Source organism: Polistes dominula, unplaced genomic scaffold, assembly GCF_049000335.1.
Source record: "Polistes dominula isolate Pdom_NZ unplaced genomic scaffold, Pdom_raw_medaka contig_49, whole genome shotgun sequence".
Lineage (NCBI taxonomy): Eukaryota > Metazoa > Arthropoda > Insecta > Hymenoptera > Vespidae > Polistes > Polistes dominula.
Window position 1 is genome coordinate 2,955,861 of NW_028300914.1, and position 21,658 is coordinate 2,977,518.

The 21,658-nt window shown below is 23.8% G+C and overlaps 1 protein-coding gene across 12 annotated transcripts in view; it reads left to right on the forward strand.

Annotated features, from left to right (window-relative positions):
* 5-HT7 (5-hydroxytryptamine receptor 7) overlaps nucleotides 1–21,658 on the forward strand; it is a 114,379-nt gene that overhangs the window by 38,655 nt on the left and 54,066 nt on the right. For all 12 annotated transcript variants that reach the window (XM_089179841.1, XM_089179845.1, XM_089179835.1 and 9 more), the window contains 3 exons: nucleotides 11,271–11,569; nucleotides 17,388–17,683; nucleotides 19,712–19,955. In XM_089179841.1, coding sequence (XP_089035967.1) covers nucleotides 11,432–11,569; nucleotides 17,388–17,683; nucleotides 19,712–19,955 — 678 coding nt within the window. In that variant the 5' untranslated portion in view covers nucleotides 11,271–11,431. The remainder of the gene's footprint in view (nucleotides 1–11,270; nucleotides 11,570–17,387; nucleotides 17,684–19,711; nucleotides 19,956–21,658) is intronic.

A 21,658-nucleotide genomic window follows, 5' to 3' on the forward strand; every position in this document is an offset into this window, starting at 1 on the left:
TTTACCGATGTTGCGAGTACTACTTTTATCGAAAAGATTTTATTTATTTTTTTTTATTTTATTTTACACTCGATCAATCTCAATATATATGAAATATTATATATCACGTGGGTAGATTATCCAACGTTATTTAAAATTATTTTTTTTTTTATATTTAATCTTTTTTATTTATTTCGTGAAATTTGATTTCATTTGTTTGATGAATTTATTTTTTTTTATTTTTTATTTTTATTTTTTTTTCTGTTTTTATTTTTACGTTACATTTTTATTTTTTTACATTCTTTTTAAGAATTAGACTATTTTCTCCTTTTTTATTTTTTTTATGTTATTCGATATGTTCTATTTTTAGAATTCAATAGTAGTAACGAAGTATTTTCTTCATATCGAAATTATACGCATATATTTTTTTTAAACGTTATTAAAAAACCTAATTAAGATTTTTTTTTTTTTAATTAACGTACAACGATTCTAAAATAAAATAAGAAAAAGGAGGATAATATTTTTCGTATGGAAAGATTTTAATTAACTATTAAAATTGAATTGAAGATATTTTATCTGACAAAATAAAAAATAAAAGAAATTCTTAATTAATTATTAAGATACCTATTATTAAAAGAATAATAATAAAAAAAAAAAAGAAAAACAACTTAGGATTTAGAGATTAAAAATATATATTAGTATTTTGTAATAAATAATGGATTATTAAATTATTAAACCGAGATCCCTGTGAACAGGATATTACACTTGAGTAAATTTACTTTAAAAAATATATTCAAATTATAAGATTAAAATATTTTTGTATTATATAAAAATATAATGTTATTATTATTGATATCAACATAAAGTAAACTCATGTGTTTTTTGTGTCGAGTAATAGGTGTTAATATAAGTATCCTAGCTACAGTGTACATTAATATACTTATTACTATTATTATTAATATTATTATTATTATTGTTATTCTATTATATCATGATAATATCCTTTTGTAATGTAATTTGCAGAGAGAAATGATCGATGGTGTTAACTTAATAATCATTCAACTTTCTACACAAACTTTTAAATATCTCTTTTAATATTTTATCATATTTAAACATAACAATTATTATACAACAAGAAGAAAAAAAATAGAGAAAGAAAGTAGCAATATAAATAAAAAAAAATAAAAAAATAAAAAAAACATGTGTTTGTTAATTTGTCTTTTGGCAAATTATCATAAGAAAAAAAAAAAAGTGTGAATAAAAAGTGGAATTTCAAGTAGAGAAATCATAAAATGTCAAGAAAAAAAAACAGATATAATGAAAGAAAAAGAAAAGTATACCTAAAGCAATATTTTTCTTGACTTTCTTTCACCCCCACTCCCTTTCATCCCTCATCTTTTGTCTCTCTTTCTTTTTCTTATTCTTTTTACTCTCCCTTTTTTCAAAGTATTATCATAATGGTTGTTTATACATTGGATACAATCTGTTACTATAGTCCGAAGACAAATATTTATTATCAAACATTAATAAGATACTTCATACGTAAAAAGAGGTTTTAAATGTCTTTTTGTTGTATTTTTATTTTTATATTTATTTTTTTCATCACGCTCGTTAGAACAAAATTATTCTCGCGTAAAAGCGAGAATGTACGAAAAAGAAAAGAAACAAAAAACAAAACAAAAAAAGAAATTAATTACGTTCATCAAGAGATAAAAGATTCATGCAAATTATCGTACAAATTAGATAAAATTTTACGCTTTCTTTTTTTTTTTCTTTTTTTTTTCTTTCTTTTAACAAACTCTTCTCTAGCTCATTATCACGTAATATCAATTTTCATTCAAGTATTACTTATATCTTTTTTTTTCTTTTATCTTAGCTTGCTAAAAAACAAAATAATTTAAAGGGAATATTTCCATGAATATTATTTACATTGTTAAATTATTATTTTTTTTTTTTTATATATAATAACAAATACTTCTTTTTGTTCTATTTTTTCAGAGAGAGATTATGCATTGATATTTTAAATTATTATTTTTAATAATAATTAGATATTACTAGAATTATTATATTATATTCTAAAAATAATATATTTTTTAGTTAAATATATTTATAATTTTAATAAATACTAATATATTTTTTAATTAACATATGTTTAATTTAAATATATTTAATATATCTAAATTTAAATATCATAAATAATAATTTTTAATAATAATAATAATAATAATAATAATTCTATTATAGAATTTAGAATTAGATATTAGTAGAAATATATATTATATTTTAAATAATATATTATAATTAAACATATTAATAATTTTAATTATTATTAATATATATTTTAATTAAATATATTATTATTTAGATTGAAATAGATTTAATTCAAATATATCTAATATATTTAAATTTAAATATCATAAATAATAATTTTTAATAATAATAATAATTCTATTATAGACAATTTAGAATTAGATATTAATAGAAATATATATTATATATTTTAAATAATATATTTTATAAATAAATATATTAATAATTTTAATTAATATTAATATATATTTTAATTAAATATATTATTATTTAAATTGACATAAATCTTATTTCAATATATCTAATATATCTAAATTAAATATTATAAATAATAAGTTTTAATAATAATAATAATTCTATTATAGACAATTTAGAATTAGATATTAGTAGAAATATATATTATATTCTAAATAATATTTTTTTTAATTAAATATATTTATAATTTCAATTATCACATATCTAATTTAAATATATCTTATATATTGAAATTTAAATAATCTAAATAATAATTTTTAATAACAATAATTCTATTATAATTACTATTCTATTAATATTCTATTATAATATAAAAAATATTCTAATTATTATTATATAAAATATAATTAAAATAAATCTAATTATTGTCTTATATATGTCTAATATATGTCTAAAAAATTCTATTTTATTATTATTTTAAAAAGATTTTATTTTCTCAAAAACATATTTAATATTTATGCTATTAAATAACTTATAGTTTGAACTTAGGGTGTGTTTGTTCTTCTTTGGTTTATGCCAAAGATTATATGAACGTGATCAAGTATGAAAACTATGAAACCACACGTTGATACATGGGATATGATCTTTCAAAGTTTAAGGGGATGTAACGTAGTAGTAGTAGTAATAGTAATAGTAGTAGTAGTAGTAGTAGTAGTAGTAGTAAGCAGTCATTTTATTGTAGAGACAAGACTTTGTAGTTAACCGTCAAACCCCTAGAAAACGTTACTTTAAGTTTTCTCTTACCGTAGAATAATCGATAATCTTTAATGAACAGAAATAAAGGTAGATAGAGAGATAGAGGAATGAAGTGGGGTGGGGGGGGGGGTGGGATTGGAGATTTTGAGGTGAGTTGATAAAGTAGAATGGGAAAAGATAACGAGACAAGTAAAGAGAACAATATAAAATTTTAATCCTCGATCAGAGTTAGAACTTAACCACTTTTTTCGAATCGTTGAAATTTTTCACTTGACAATAAAATATTAAATAATAATGATAATAATAATAATAATAATAATAAAAAAAGAAAGGAAAGAAACAAACTTCAAATCCTATGTGAATAGATCGATGTGAATAGATCCGTGAATGATCGATACTAATCAATCAATCCAATAAAATAAAATATCAAAAATATGAATTTGTTTTCGTCCTTATTGTTATTATTATTTTGATTATTGTTATTGTAAAATCCCTCAAAAATCTTTGATATAAATATTAAAATAACTTGTAAATATAAACAATATAATCGATCGTGTGTGAGTGAGGTGGTATTATATTAATATTTGCGTCAATTTAAATAGAGATCTCAACCAACGTATCCTGGGATTTCTGTCAAAATGGCAGTGGGGTTAGGCGTATATCCCATCCACACTTTTCCACCCTCACCACCTCCTCCCGTTGTCCCTTTATCCCTTTCCCCATTGATCGATCGGTATTTGTCGCTTACGCACTCGTCGTTCATGTCCACGTGTCAATCGAAATTCTCTCTCTTTATCTATCTATCTATTTCTATCTATCTCTAACCATAGAGAGAGAGAGAGGGAGAGAGAGAGATCGTTCTAACAAATTTTCAACATCCCGTCAATTCTAAACTCTACCACCCCCCCCCCCCAAACTGGACACGTAATTTAGGAATTTACTTGTTTAATCCTAACCCCCGTACGAATTTACTTCGTTAAATCGTATTAATTAATCGATGATTATTAATTAATACGAATTTCAATTATATATTTTTTTTATTATTTTATTAGAAAAAGACAAAAATATTCTAATAGGTTTTATAAATAAATAAACGTACTATATACAATAATAATATTTAGTAATAATAAGAATAATAATAAATAAGTTATGAATATAAATAAAGTACGAATGAAAAATAAAAGTGAATGAGTGAGTGATTATGTGAATGAATGCGTAAGTGAATGAGTGCGCAAGTGCGTGAGTGAGTGATTGAATGAATGAGTGCGTAAGTGAGTAATTGAATAAATGACTGAATGAATGAATGAGTGCGTAAGTGCGTGAGTGAGTGCTTGCATGCTTGAATGAGTGAATGAGTGAGTAAGGGAGTGATTTAATTAATGAATAGGTGAGTAAGTGGGTGATTGAATTAATGAATTAATGAATGAATAAGTAAGTGAATTAGTGCGTAAGTGCATGAGTTAGCGTTTGAATAAATGAGTGAGTAGGTGGATGAGTGAGAGAATGAGTGCGTAAGTGGGTGAGTTAGTGTTTGATTGAATGAATAAGTAGGTGAATGAGTGAAAGAATGAGTGCGTAAGTGCGTGAATGATTTAATGAGTGAATGAGTGCGTAAGTGCGTGAGTGAGTGTTTGAATGAATGAGTGAGTAAGTGAGTTATTTAACCAATAAAATAAAATCACAAAATATCTCGTCATTCTATCAGAAAAAAGAAAGAAAAGAAAATAGAAATAGATAAATAGATAAACTGAAAGAGAAAGAAAGAGAAAGAGAGAGAGGGAGAGAAGGATAGAGAAAGTTTGTAGAAAATCGGTTGTTTGTGTCGCTCGAGTAGCTCCTTTCGTGACTTAGAAACGTTAATTAACTCCTTACTCCTCTTAAGACCATGATTAACAATGGCGGTTACCTTAGAATCGCATCGTATCAAATTTGGATTACTCTTTTAAACGCGAACATTCTCTTAAAAGTCTTCTTCCATAATATCTCTATCCACTTTATATATCCTATATATACATATATAACATGTTATACATGTATATGTATGTGTGTGTATACTGGGTGTTCGATATAAATATAACATTTGATAAGATACATTTGATAACATTTTTACGTACGAGGATAAAACAAATTGTTCGAATAAAAAATTTATTTGATTTTACATTCAAATCGTATTATGTATGTATGTATGTATGCGCACGTGTGTGTGTGTGTGTGTGTGTGTGTATCTGTGTATAATTTCTTTTTCTATTTATTTGGAATCTTTTTCAAAAATTATTTCGAGATTAAATGTTGCACTTTTATTTTTATCCTCGTTCAAACAAGTGGGTGGAAAACTTTTTTTAAACGAAATATTTCAGAAGAAATATGTGTGATGTGAAAAATAAAACGTTCCTCTGATTACACTTGTAGGAAAGAAATAAAAAAAAAAAAAAAAAGAAGATATAAAATGGAATGATTTGGTAAAAAAAAAAAAAACAGCTTCAAATCTTGTTGGAAAGAATTTTCATTCAAATCGAAAATTAAAATCGAATCTTTATAAACGTGTATCTCTTTATGGAGAAACTGAGGAAAATAAAATCGTTGAACCTATAACTTATATATATATATAGGGTGTCTCAGCTATGATACTGTAAAAGTATATCGCCGCATCAACAAATAAACAAAAAATCTATGTAGTTGATGTTCGATTTGAGAAAAAAAAAGAAAAAAACATTATTATTATTATTATGATTATTATTATTATTATAATATTATTGTATGTATATTAAATTATATTGTATATTATGTATATAAATATAAATGTTTATATATATATAATATATGTAATATAATTTTTTTTCTGTTTTTTTTTTTTTTTAAATATATAAATATATAATAAAATATTAAACATGTAATACATATATATATATAAAGTTATATAGGTAAAAGGTATCATATATAAGGGTAAATATGATAGCAATGGTAATGTTCCAATTTTGTTTATATGTATATTATTACTGTATATTATTATTATTATTATTATTATAAAATATAATTATTATGTAATAATCTTATAATTATTATTATTATAATATTATTGTGTGTGTTTATATATATTAAATTATATTATATATAATGTATATAAATATAAATGTGTTCATATATATATAAACAAAAGAGGAACATCACAATTGATACTATTTACCTTTAGACACCCTATATACATATCCATACATATACCTATATTTTTCAGTATAAAAGAGAAAACTAGGAAGTTGCGAAAGAAGGAAACGGAGAAGGAGGATAGCTGAAAAGAGGGGAAGGAAGCAACGTCCTGGATAAATTCCAGATATCGAGTGCACTGAGGAAAAAAAAAAGGCAACGAAAGGAAGGAGAGAGAAAGATAAAAAAAAAAAAAAAAAAATAAGTAAGAGATCTTCTGGGTACGACGTTGGGGAAATTGAGAGTTTACCGTATTATCTTTCGAAAAAATCTTCCTTACTAGCTTCTTCCTTTTTCTTCATCCTTCCTTCCTTCCTTCCTTACTTTCTTCCTTCCTTACACTGTTCTATCCGTTTTTTTCCTCTCTACTTCTTTTTTACTTCTTCTTACTTCTATTTTTTCTATTTTTTTTTTCTTTCTTTCCACTAGCTCTTCTTCTTCTACTTCATTTTCTTTCTATCTTTTTCAACCGGTAATCGAGAAGACCACTTGAAGCCCTTCGAGAACTAAACGAAGTTCTTTCATAAATCCTTTTTACACTTCGATGGGCCATAGTAAATCCTCTCACTCTCACCATCTCTGTCTCTCTTTCTTTTTCTTACACCTCTTCTTTTCTCTTTCTTTCACTCCCTTCAAAGGATCATCATCATCATCATCATCATCATCATCATCATCATCATCATCATCATCATCATCGATTTTTCTTCGGATAGTTTAAGATATTTCCTGACACGTTATAATCGATATTATTCTATCAAAGGTACGAACATCATCTCATTTTTATTCGTAGAATTCTAAAATTAATGTTGGTTGGTTAATTGGTTGGTTGAAAAAGTTTTCTTATTGTAAGTTTGATTGAATTTATTTAGAAGAATAAACAAATATTTTCTTCTCTGCAATTGATAGTAAGTTGTTAATTTTTTTTTTTTTTGTTAATCTCCCTTCTACATTTATTTTTTAATTTCTCATTTGAAAAGTTATATTTAATTATCGAAATATAGGTTTTACATTTTTTTTTTTATAACAATTGGATTTGTATTGTATTTATAATATTTAAAAAAAAATATATTTGCAATAGAAAGAAAATTTCAAGAATGATGGAAAAACGAAAAATGTAATTATTATAATTGATTAATTATTCAAATATATTCTATAGATAATTAATTTTTGACATTATAGATATTTATTTTTATAATTAATACATATTTAAATAAATAAATAATTTTGTATATATTTATGAATTTTACAATTGATAAATTATTTAAATAAATTCTATACATAATTACTTTTAGATATAAAATATATTATTATTATTATTATTATTATTATATTTATTATATTTTATATATTTTTATATTATTATATTATATATTTATATTTTATATTATATTATATTTATATTTTATATATTATATTATATTTATATTTATATTAATATTTATATTTTATATTATATTTACATATTAAATTATATTTATATTTACATTTATATAAATATATTATTATTATTATTATTATTATTATAAATAATTATATTTTTTCGATATAATTCTATGACAAATTTTAAATTTAAATAATAAAATTGACAAATTTATTTGTGAAAAAATAAAAAAAAAATAAAATTGTTATAATCAATATTTTATATTGTTCATTAATTATTAACATCATTTTCCATTTCTACGATATATCAATATAAACAAGATGTGTTAGTTAAACGTTACTTTGACGTATATAAAATAGGATAATTGTATATACGTTCTCATGCTTACCTGAATATATATATTTACATAAGATAGAAAGAGAAAGAAAGATAAAGAGATAGATAGAGAGAGAGAGAGAGAGAGAGAGAGAGAGAGAGAGAGAAATAGGAAACTTTGGTCTAATCTCATGAATATCGTCGAGAAATGCAAATGGTGTTTTCCAACGTTAAAGCGAAGTTTCCCATGTTGCGTTTGCGTTTGCGTTTGCGCTCTATAGAAGAAAGAGAAGGTGTAGGAGGTGTAAGAGGAGAAAGAGGAAAGGGTTTACCATCGATAATTGCTTCGCATACCGCACAATCTTCAAGCCGAGTTTCTCCTATTAATGATAACGCATCGCATTACTTAAGTATGCTACACCGCGTCTAACATTTCTTTATCTTTCTTTTACTCTTTTTTAATTTTTCTTTTTTCTTTTTGTTTCTTTTTGTTTCTTTTATCATAAGCCGCTTTTCTTCACTTCGTTTGCGTTTACTTGTGCGTACTTAAATGTTAGTATACGTAGTTTTATTCGTATGGTAATTTTCAATTGAATTTTCAATTGAGGTTTGTTACTTCGTTAGTTACATGCAAACAGATACGAGATTTACATATAATATATTTATTTATATATGTATATATACATAAATTATTTATCATAAAATATATATATTTATAAAAAAAATATTATATAATAATAATATATATATATAATATTATATTATTAAAAATTAAAATATATAATATATATTATATATACAAATATGTAATAACTTAACATTAATATTTTAATATTGTTTAAGTTAAAAATTATTAAAAAATGATTAAATTATTGTTATTTAAATTAAAATTAATTTTCATATTATTAATAAATTATATTAAAATAATATAATTACATATTTTAATTATATTACATATATTAATATATATAATACATATTTTGTATATTATATATATATATATATATATATATATATATATATATATATATATATATATATATATATATAATAGCTTGGTATTAATATATTAATTTTAATATTATTATTATATATTATTTTATATAATATAGTATATTTATTATATATTATAGTATAGAGCATATTATTATATATTATATATTATCTAGATGAAGGATCTAATCCTTATTTTACTATTGCTTGAAAAATAAAAAAATTAAACAAAAAAAAATTGGGAATGACGAATAAAATGATAAAATAAAAAAAGACAAAAAATCTATTTTTTTCTGAAAAACTTATCAGTATATATTTCTCAAAGATATCACAATACGATTGAAAACTTTCACCATCATTGACATTTGAATAAAAACGTGAGAATACTTTTCAAACTTTTACGAATTGAAATAACGAATAATCCAACCACCAAAGTAACCAACAACATGTCATAAAAGTTACAGCAAAATTTTCTTTAAAATTAACTTTATTTTTCTGTAACTTCTTTTTTTTTTTCCTCTCTAGAAACTTTCGATTCTAAACTCTTTGCGTAATCAAGAAGAGAGGGCATTTTTTTTTTCCTTACTTTTACGTATTAAGCATTAACGTGGAGAAAGCTTTCGTGGAAAATAAAAAGTTTATCGAATTGAAAATAAACAGTTTTACAGTATTCTTTTCTCGTTCTTTTAAACACAGTATTATCTAACTGTTTTTATTTTATTATATTATAAAATATATATTTCAATATTTGAGTACTACTTATTGTATAATATTATAATATAAATTTTTTGCGTTATTAGAAAAAAGAAATTACATCTTGTTATTAGAAAATTTAATAATGATGAAAAATTTTCATTTAAATATCTAACATTAATTTATATATATATATATATTATTGTAATTGATTGCATATGTAAAAAAAAAAAAATAAAATAAAATATAATAAAATAGATCTTTAATGTAACTTTTTCCCCCCCCCAAAAAAAGAAACAAAAAAAATTTACAAAATCTCGAATCCCCGAGATTATTCCAAAACTTTTTTGGTAGACTTATTTTTTTTATCAACCATAAAATCCGTTGAAAAGCTTTCTCGTTTCGTCTTGTCTCGTCTTCGAATGCTTTAGAAAAGAAAAGCTCTCTTGATTACACTAGAGTTTAGAGTCCTCGAAAGTTTTAGAAATTCTAAAGGAAATTTTGCAGTGGCTTTTACGAAACTTGAGAGGGAAAAAGGGAAGGAGGGGGGTATGGAGTAGTAGAACGATTTCAGTACTTTATAAAACCGTGTATAGCGTTAAAAAGTAGTCTATTTAATGGTTTAAAAATACGGTTCAATTTAAGAACTTTTTTTAGAAAGAAATATACGAGAGAAAGAAAAAGAAAGAGTGAGAGAGAGAGAGAGAAAAAAAGAGAAAGAAAGAGAAAGAGAAAAAAGGATGAGAAGAATGAAAAAATGTTCTTTTCATGGAAATATCAGTTTTTTCAAAATATATAAAAACAAAAGAAAAATAATAATACTAATAATAATAATAATAATAATTTATGATTTTTATAAATTTTGATTGATTTATAATATATTAAAAATAATAATAAATAAAATTACAAAAATATAATAGAAATAAAATTAAAAAAAAAATAATAATAAAAATAAAATAAAAAAACAAGAAAACTACTGCTACTAATAATAATTAATTTATATATTTACAATTAAATATATAAATTAAATATATTATATAATAATATTTTATTTAATATAAATATAATTAAATTATTATACATGATATTACATATAACATAATTAAATATTATAATTATATTTTATTTAATATAAACTAAATTTAATAATACATAATATTTAAATTAAAAATATAATTTAATTTAATTTTAAAATAAAATATAATTAAATTTAATTTTAATATATAATATTTGCAATTAAATATTATGTATTAAAATTAATTTATATACTTACATATGTTAAATGTTAAATATTATATTTATATATATATATATATATATATATATTATATATAATAATAAAATATAATAAAAAAACTACTACTACTACTACTACTACTACTACTAATGAACTTTCCATGTTTTTTAGTTATTATTATTATTATTATTATAATTGTTATTGTTGCAGGTGATCATCGAATCAAAAGGGAGTTCGAGGTAGAAAATTCCCATGTGCGTTCGTAGTAACCGTGGAAGGCCACCACGGTCGAAAAAAAGAGAAGGAGGAGCATGACGTAGTAATCGGCGAGGGGGGCCCTTGGGATGCTCCTGACTTTTGGTTAGGGTCGTATGGAGGGGAAGGACGAGACAAACCCGGAAGAAACTCTATTTTTCAATCTAAACACCACCACCACCGTCGACACCAACGACACCAAAGATTTATTTCTAACATTTCCTGGCAAGAATTCACCCTACACGCTACTTCAGGTATTATCATTTCCTTATTTCATTTTCTTCTCAGCTATCACTTCAATCAATCTATTTTCTAATTTTTTTTCTAAGGTAGTTCAGATTTATTCTTCGTTTTTTATTTGTTTTTTGAAGTGAAAACTTCTTTAGAATGGGAGTGATCTGAAAATTAATTAAACGGAAACGGAGCTATGTAACGAGGCTATGAAACGGCTGCCATACTAAATAATGAGAGAAAAAGAGACAAACATAGGATTTAGACTGCGAGGGAATGAGACGGAATATAGCTATACAGTTTTTCCTATTCTCAGTCTCCTCTTTATGCTATGCTTCGTAGTTATCGCTCCTTGTTGTATATGTGTGTGTTTGAGTGCGACTGCATACTAAAAAGCGTAAACACACATATTCTTTTGATACTCGAAATGTTTGTAGGTAGGAGCGAAAGAAGGGTAAAAAAATAAACAGAGATAAGCACGTAGGTATGCGACAAAAATATAAGGTCCAAACGAACCGACGGTCGACATAAACAAAGAAGGTGCGTGGTATGTTTTTTTTTTTACCAAACGTGTCATTTCTTTTCTATTTAAAAATGTTTCTATTTTATTGAAAAATTAATATTAAATTATTTATTTCGTAAATATTATTCTTATTAATGATTATGAAATATATAGATTAAAATAATTGTATTGTCTGCAAAATTTTACAAAAAAAAAATTGATTATAAGATACATGAGAGAAAAAGAATCAGACAACATTGTAGAATACTTTTTTTTATAAATATCCAAAGACATGTTTTTTTAATTATAATGTTTGCGTATTTAGGAAATTTATACTAATTTTTCAATAAAATAGAAAAGTTTGTAAATACAAGAAACTCGATTACGAGGCTTTTTAACGAGGCTTGTTTACGAGACTTTTCAACGAGGCCTAATTAAACACACCGTACGGACTTATCGGAAAGACTCTACGGACTTATCGGAAAAAACCTCACTACTTTTCGGAAAAAAGCTTACTATAGGACCTATATAATTTATATAGGTGTTTACTACACTAACAAAGGTGTTTAGTTACCATGCATTTTTTAGTTACCAGAAGCAACTCATCTCATTTCTTTGAATTGAGAACTTGCTTGCTGTGTAATATGTTATCTATTTATATATGTTTTCAATAAAACGAATATTAATTTTTGAATGTGATAACAATAATATAATAATAATAATAATATTATAACAAATAAATCCAACAATTATCCTACTCCTGATATTCTGCAGTCGTCTCATTCTCTCGAAACTTAGATTTTCGAAGGTTTCACTTCTAACACGTTTGATCTGCCCACATGATATTTTTTTTTTCGGTGAAGTTGGAGGCTAATTTTTTCCTTCATTTTACTCTTTGAACAATGTACAATATGCTAAACTCGTTGAATTATAAATCAAATTAAAAGTTTTTTTATTTATAAAAAACTTTACACATATAGAAGAAGTGTAATAACAATTGATTGAATGAAATTCACTCGTTAAATGGAAACGTTTAACTTTTTGAAATTCATCCTATATCAAACGGAGTTCTCATTCATTTCATTTCATTTCGTTTCGTTTTGTTTCGTTTCGTTTCATTTTGTTTCGTTTCGTTTCGTTTTATTCGATAAATGGGCGAAATATTTTATGGTAAAATATAAAAAGAATATAAAAAATAAAATTAATATTAACAAAAGTAATATTTAGTTGAAAAGTTATATCGATAATATTTCATTACGAATTTATTTCAAAAAAAAAAAAAAACGGGTATCGTATTTTTACACAGAATTTTTAATCTACAAATATTTCATATTGTAATAACTAAAAAATATTATTCGAATAATTTTTATATATAATAAAAAAAAATTTCTTGTTATAATATATATAATATTATTTAATTTTCATATAATAAGAAACATACTATTCAAATAATTTATATATAATATATTTATATAAAAATAATTTTTATATTATAAAAGAAATATATAATATTAAATAAGAAAAAAAATACTATTCGAATAATTTATATATAATATATTTAAATAATTTTTATATAATAAAAACATATATAATATTAAATAATTTTATAATATAATAAAAAAAACCTCCTACACTCCAATAATTGTTATATCAAAGTATTAACAATATCATTTTATTTTTTGTTGTTTTAATCATCAATAATATTCCATAAACAACTTTGATTGGAAACTTTTAAAAATGGTTTTCATCTTAATGCGGGGGAGGTATAAATTGAATAATTGAAAGAGTAACTTAAGTTAAGAGAAGTACTCTTGCATATTATAGTTTCATCTTTGGTCTAGGTCATGGTCCATTAGTTCACTGTCATATAAAATATGAATATGTATTGCTATATATATATATGCTTATGTTTATGAGAAATACAAGGATAAAAGGATATGGCTAAATTCTCAACGGGAAACCCTTCCTACGATGAAGATAGTAATAAATTAATAGATTCGCGTTCTGCTAAAATACAGACACTACCAAACAGAAATAGAGAGAGAGAGAGAGAGAGAGAGAGAGAGAAAGAGGAGATGAGAAAAGGTAGAACAGGAGAGACGAATGAACGTTCACCTATTTGATTAATGGATTGCACCTCTGTGTTTAAACTTCATCGAATGTAACGCAACCTTCGATGTTCACCAAAGACTTAATCTCTCTTTCTCTATCTATCTTTCTATCTATCCATCTTTCTTTCTTTATCTAACTTTCTATGCTTGTCACGCACTATGAACAAATTTTAATTGATTGTAAATTCAAATTTTTACTACGATTTTGTACGAAAATAAAAACAAAAAAAAAAAGAGAAAAGGAAAATAAAAAATAAACAAGAAATTTTCACGTTTGTTCGAATTTCGTTTCTAAGTTTTTTTTTTTTTTTTTTTTGAGGGATGGAAGGTGGATTTTTTATCGAACAAAAGATGAAAGATTATACACAGAAATTTTGTACGATTTTGTACGAAAATAAAAAAGGGGATAGGAAAAGGAAAAAAGGAAAAATTAATAAGAAAGAAATTTCCACGTTTGTTGAAATTTTTTGTTTGCAGGTGGGTAAGAGGTGGGGATTTTTTTTTGATCGAATAAAAGATAAAAGATTATACACAGATAAGGATGTGAAACAAAAGATATAAAGGGGATAAAAGAGATTAAAAATCTTGGATCAAAGAATTTCGTGCTTGGTAAATCACGATTTTGTAGGGTGTTGTTTACCGGAACGTTGGGGGAATAGTCGAAGGGTGAGGGTAATACCCTCTCAAAGGGATGTTTTTCTCTTTCCTTCTCTCTTTCCTATAGCTTCAAAGAATAAAATAGAGAAAAAGATATATATATGTAAAAAAAGAGAGAAAAAAGTCAAGAAGGTCGACGAGTAGGGTAAACTGTGAAACATTAGAAAAGAACAAAAAATTTTCTTCCTTTTAATTTTCCTCCTTTTCTTTTAATAGAGGATATATAATAATAATAATTATTATTATAATTATTATTAATATATATATATTATTATTATTATTATTATTATTATTATTTATTAAATTTAATTTAATATGTTTTTACTAATTTTAATTTTATATATTAATTAATATAATATAACAGGACAAAGTCCTAATAAAAAAATGAAGAAGAAGAAAAAGAATTAATATAAAAATAAATAATATAAAATAATATAAATGAATATAAAAGTAATATTAAATTTAATTGTAATTAATATAAAATTTATTATTTATTTTATAATTGAATTTTAATTTAATAAATAAAATAAAAACAAACAATTGTAACTACAAATTTCTGCTTATATAAAAATATATATCCCATATTATTAAAAAAATTATTTTTTCTCTTTTTCCCCCTGCATCCCACTCTTTTTTTTTTTATCAATCTATGTTAGATAGATGAGATATAAGAGAGATATTTTCATTAGTGTCATGTCAATCGAAATACGAGTTCGAGATTGGAATACCATGGATGCAATGATCTGAATCGTGAAGCCAAGCATTTAGCAGAGAGAGTAAAGAGAAAGAGAGAGAGAGACGTAGTTTGAGAAATTTTGGGATTGTTTAGAAACCAAACTAGGAATAACTTATCTACTATAAATCGGTCAAGAGTATACAATGGTTACAATGTAATTGCAAATATTTCTGAGAATACGAAAATTTAAAGAGAAAAGGAAGAAGAAGAAAAAAAAAATAGATCAGATAGAAAAACAAAAAATGTGATAATAATTATGGCAATTAATTAATAATAAATTCAATCCAAATATGTTCTAAACGTTATACTTTATAACTTATTTTTATATTATAATTTTTTATATATTGGGTTGACAACTAAGTAATTGCGGATTTTACCAATCATTTTCATTGAAAAATCTGCAATTACTTAGTTGCCAACCCAATATATATATATATATATATATATATATATACTCTATTATATATATTTTTATTAATATTATTTTATAATGTATTTTTATTTATTATATTTTTTATTAATTCTACGATTTATATTATAAAAAAAGTATATAAAAATCTCTGTTTGTACAATTTTGAAAGAATTCAATTTAATTTTGGGGTATGTAATTATGCATCTATATATACATACTAATTTTATTCATTTGATGATACCCCAATATATTATTTTAAATAAATAAAAATATAAGAGTCTCGAATGTCTCAAAACTTGAAGTGTAACATAAACAAACATTATGAAGTGATGTGAGAACAACAAAGTGTAATATTAAACCTTGTCACATTGGGAAGATTTGCTGAGTCCTTTGTAAAACTTTGAACATGACACATCAAAGATAACATGGCTAAATAGAGAGATACAAAGAGGGGGTAAGTGGGTGGAGATGGAGGTGGTTGAGAGAAAAGAGAGAGAGAGAGAGGGAGAGAAAGCAACGAGAAAGTAAATTTAATTTACATTAGAATATCTAAACGATATAGGAAGTTTTAATCGTTAATTCATTCATTCATTCATTCATTCATTTAGTTAGTTAGTCAGTTAGTTAGTTAGTTAGTTAGTTAGTTAGTTAGTTACTTATTTACTTCAAACGTTATTTAATTCAAAGGTTTGGTCTAATATTAAATAGTGCATGTTGAGTAAGGAAGTGAATTATCAACTATTATTCAAAGACTTGTTATATATATTATATATATATATATATGTCTACAATTTAATTTAGTACATTTCGAATAGTATGATATTATTTTTGTTTTTTCTTTTTTTTATGCACTAACTTGAGTATAAAGTTTCTTCGTAATTTTAATGAGAAATGTTAAATGGGCTTTGTTCATATTTTCTATACGATTATTTTCGAATCATTTAATACCATTAATAAATATATATATATATTCAAAAGAAATATAAAATAATATTGGATGATACTATTTTTTTTAAATATGGTTATACATAAGATAGTAAACGAAAAAAAAATATATTATTAATATAATATTATATTAATAATATTATCAAATTTCTTTTTATATAATTTATATATAATATCAAAATTTATATAATATAAATTTTTAATAGAAAAATTTTTAATTATAAAATTTGTAATATAAAAATTATATAATAAATTATATAATAAAATATATTATATAAAATATAAAATATATATTGTATACTATAATATATATATAATGTAAAATATATAAAATATAGAATTGTTTTTTTTTACCATAATATTATATTAATAACATTATCAAATATATGTATATTAAAATATATAATCAATATTATTATTAATACAATAATCGAATAGATTATATAATAATTGTTGGTATGTTTGTTTTATTAAATAGGCAATAATAATCACTTTGGTGCTGGTAAGCATCATCATTGGCACTGTCATCGGAAACATCCTGGTTTGTGTCGCGGTGATCCTCGTTAAGAAACTACGACGACCTTGCAACTTCCTTTTGGTTAGCCTAGCCGTCAGTGATCTCTGCGTGGCACTTCTGGTAATGCCGATGGCATTACTATACGAGATTTCACATAATTGGACATTCGGACAAGCTATATGTGATCTATGGGTTAGCTTCGATGTACTTAGTTGTACAGCCAGTATTCTCAATCTGTGTATGATATCTCTCGATCGGTAAGTTAACCTTTTTAAATCTTTAATATTATCATATTTTTATCATATTCATTCTTCATTATTTTCTTCTTTCTATTTTTTATACTATTCTTCTGTATTATTATATTATTATCTAACACTCGTTGTTAACATATTTAATAAAATAATAATAATGGTCAACAAAAGTTCTTAGAATGTTTTATACAAATTTGGTTTTGTTAGCAACCTCATTGGTAATTGTTTTATATATAAATATATATATTTTTTATAGGTTAGAAATAAAATACATTTTCAAGTTTACCACTTTGAAGACTTTACAAATAGAAATATGACAAATATAATAAGAAGTATAATATATTAACAAGATATTTAAATATTTATTATGTTTCATTTATACTTGTACAATATTAATTCTTACACACTTAAAATCTCTTTGAATAATATCTTTATGGAATATTTGTAAATTTCGATCAATGTTTTATTTAATTTTTACATTAATATTAATTTTCTTTTATTTTTTTTTTTTTTTTGATAAATAATAATAATAATAAGAAATACATTCAAGAACTTTTGAACGAGCCTGTATAATAAAATCGTTAATTAACTGGCCAACATTGGCATCGGCGGCGGCCATTGTTCTTCTTCAAGAGTGTATTCTCACTGTTATGTGTTTAACGCGTTTCTCTCGCGAGATTCGTTGCAAATATTTACATTACGTGGGGTCATTTAAACGCCATCATGGGAATCTTAGTTAAACACTTGTTTCTAACGTTTATTAAATTTATCGGTGTTGTGTTGATGTTGGTGGTAGCAGTGGTGGTAATACCCTAGTTGAAACAAAGCAAAGCATAGCAAAGTAGTAACAATAATAAATAAATTAATAAAAAAATTAAAAGTGAAGTTAGAAAGATTGAGACAAAACTTACAAAAAAAAAAATAATAATAATAATAATAAAGACAAACTTTAAAAGGTCTATTAAAATTCTTAGCATTTTTTTCTCTCTCTCTCTCTTTCGCTCTTATTTACTTTCATTCTTTTTTTCTTATTATCGGATAAACAAAAAGTTCAAATATTAAAATCTTATTGACTTTTTATTCCCTACTATACATACATGAGTTACGTTTATGTATTTCACATATATTACATATATGCTATTTTACATTTTTTTTTTCCTTTTGTATGTATAGGTATACTAATTTTTTTTATGTTGAATTTATGCTTGCAACAAATTTACAAAGTGCAGTGAACAAAAAAATATAAATATTAAAAAAGATTAAGTAAAGTTTATTATATATATATATCAATATATAAAAAAATCATTAACCTAACCTCACATATTTTTTAACTAAACATTCATACGTACAATAAAAGACAAATTTTTAATAGATATTAAACCTTTTACCAAGTTTACTTTCATTTTCATAATATTATAACAATATATGCAAAAATTATTAACCTAACCTAACATATTTTTTAAACAAATATACATACGTACAATCAAAGAAAAATTTTTAATAGATATTAAACCTTTTACCAAGTTTTACTGTCATTTTCATAATACAACCTTTATATTAAATCCTATTAAAATTTTTCCCTATTTGTTTTTATTTTTTTCCTTATTTTTTTCCATCTCACTAACTGCTTCGTTTCACTAGGGTATTATAACATAAAAAGAAAAAAAAAAAAGTAAAGAAAATATTATAACAAATATACAGATAGAAAGAAAAAGAAAGAAAGAGAGAAAAAAATGGAAAGGGAAAGAGAGAGAGAGAGAGAGAGAAAGAGAGAACAAAAAGTGAGAGAAAGAAAAAGAGAGTCACAAACACACACAAAAAGTCAACTTTTGTTAACTTTGAACATATTTTTGAAACAAACCTTCTAACTTCGTTGTTATTCTTCTTCTTTTTCTCACTTATGTTACTCACTCACTCTCTCTCTCTCTCTCTCTCTCTCTCTCTTTCTTTCTCTCTCTCTTTCTTTCTTTTTCTCTTTCTCTCTCTGTTTTCTCTCTCTCTCTCTCTCTTTCTCTCGATCAACTCACGTCAAAGGTACTGGGCGATCACGAAACCTCTGAAATACGGCGTTAAGAGGACACCTACACGGATGACGATCTACGTGCTACTAGTTTGGTTGGTAGCAGCTTGCGTTAGTCTGACGCCATTATTGTTTATCGAAAACGCTTATTCCTACTCGGAAACTGGACCCTCGCATTGTACGGTCTGCCAAAATTTCTATTATCAGATCTACGCAACTGTCCTCAGTTTCTACGTACCGCTAACCGTCATGATAATGGTGAGAGCTTAATATTGTTTTATTATTTAACACTTTCACTGCCATCTTGGTCACAGTATTTTCCTAAGACGCCATGGTGGTTGGTCATTGGTGACCAAAACGTATGAACGCAATTTTACAATTGTAAAAAACTAAATGAAAATTGAATGTTAGTGTATTTGAATAGAACGTACATATATACAGAAGATACTTTGAAATACAAAATAAACAATTCAAAATTTGGTCATTGGTGACCGAAGATGAACGCAATTTTACAATTGTAAAATACTAAATGAAAAATGAAAGTTAGTGTATTTGAATAGAACGTACATATATACAGAAGATACTTTGAAATACAAAATAAACAATTAAAATTTGAACAACTACAATTTTTTATTAACCCTTACCGATCGTAGATCACGTGGGAAATGAGTGACTTACAATTATACAAATATTTTATTAATAATTAAATTATGAATAATTTAGTATACTTGCAGTACTCCTTCAAAAAAAAAAAAATAAATCTAAATAAATAATAGTATTGAAAAAAATATTAAATATATAAAATATTATATTAAAAAATAAGTAAAATAATAATATTTGAACAATTTTGTTGAATATTTACCGAAATCATTTATAATTTATTATTAGTGAAAATTATCAAAATTAAAATCTGACGAACGATAAGGGTTAACATTTGTTTATTATTAATTTACAATTATATTTTTTCAATAATAAATAATAAATAATAATAATAATAATAATAAAAATAATGCTGAAGCGTCCTGGAAAAAACATATGATTTCGAGGTGGCAATCAAAGGGTTAAATTATATATTTTTTTTATTCCATTTACATAAGTGTAATAAAAAAAAACCCTTATTTATTTAAGGGTTAAATTAATATATATTTTTTTATTACATTTATTTATTATTTTTCATAAGCTTATATGTTGCTTATTTTTCATACGCGTTTATTATATATGTTGTGTTGCGTTGTATTGTATTTTATTGTAGTGTGTTGTATATGTTAGTATGAATGTGTGGGTGTGGGAGGTGTGTGAAGGTGTATCATTAATGTCGAAGTTCAATCGACCATCAGCTAAGCTCATCTGTCTCTATCTTTCTCAATTTATGACACATATGTATTATTATACACTTTCTCACACATATATATATATATATATTATACATAGAGATAGATGCATATATGATACAAATAATATACGCAACTCGTACAGGTTTATAAGGACATATATATGTGTGTGAGTGTGTGTGTGTGTGTGTATGTATATATGCAACCTAGGGAAATCGATTTTCTCACTGGAAAGTGTACCTTCGGACACGCGAACGTGAGCAGCAACGTGTGAGCTCATATACGAAGAAATATATGCATTATTCAGTGTACTTGTTCATCCGTTCGATCCAACACCCTTTTCGGTGTCCTGCATTATTATTAACGTAGATATTAGTAATAGTAATAATAGTTTGGTGTTTAAGTTAAATATTTAATACTAGAAGAAGTAGATAATGGAGTGGATATATATCTCTATCGAATTGATTCAAATTTAATCAATAATTCTTTCCTTTTGTTTTTTTTCTTTCTTTTTTTTTTCAATTTTATATTAGTTCATCCCTTTGATGATATTTCTTTTTTATTTTTTCTTTTTTTTTTTTTTTCAATTATCGTACTTAAGTCTTTACACGTGTAAATCTTTCGTATAAT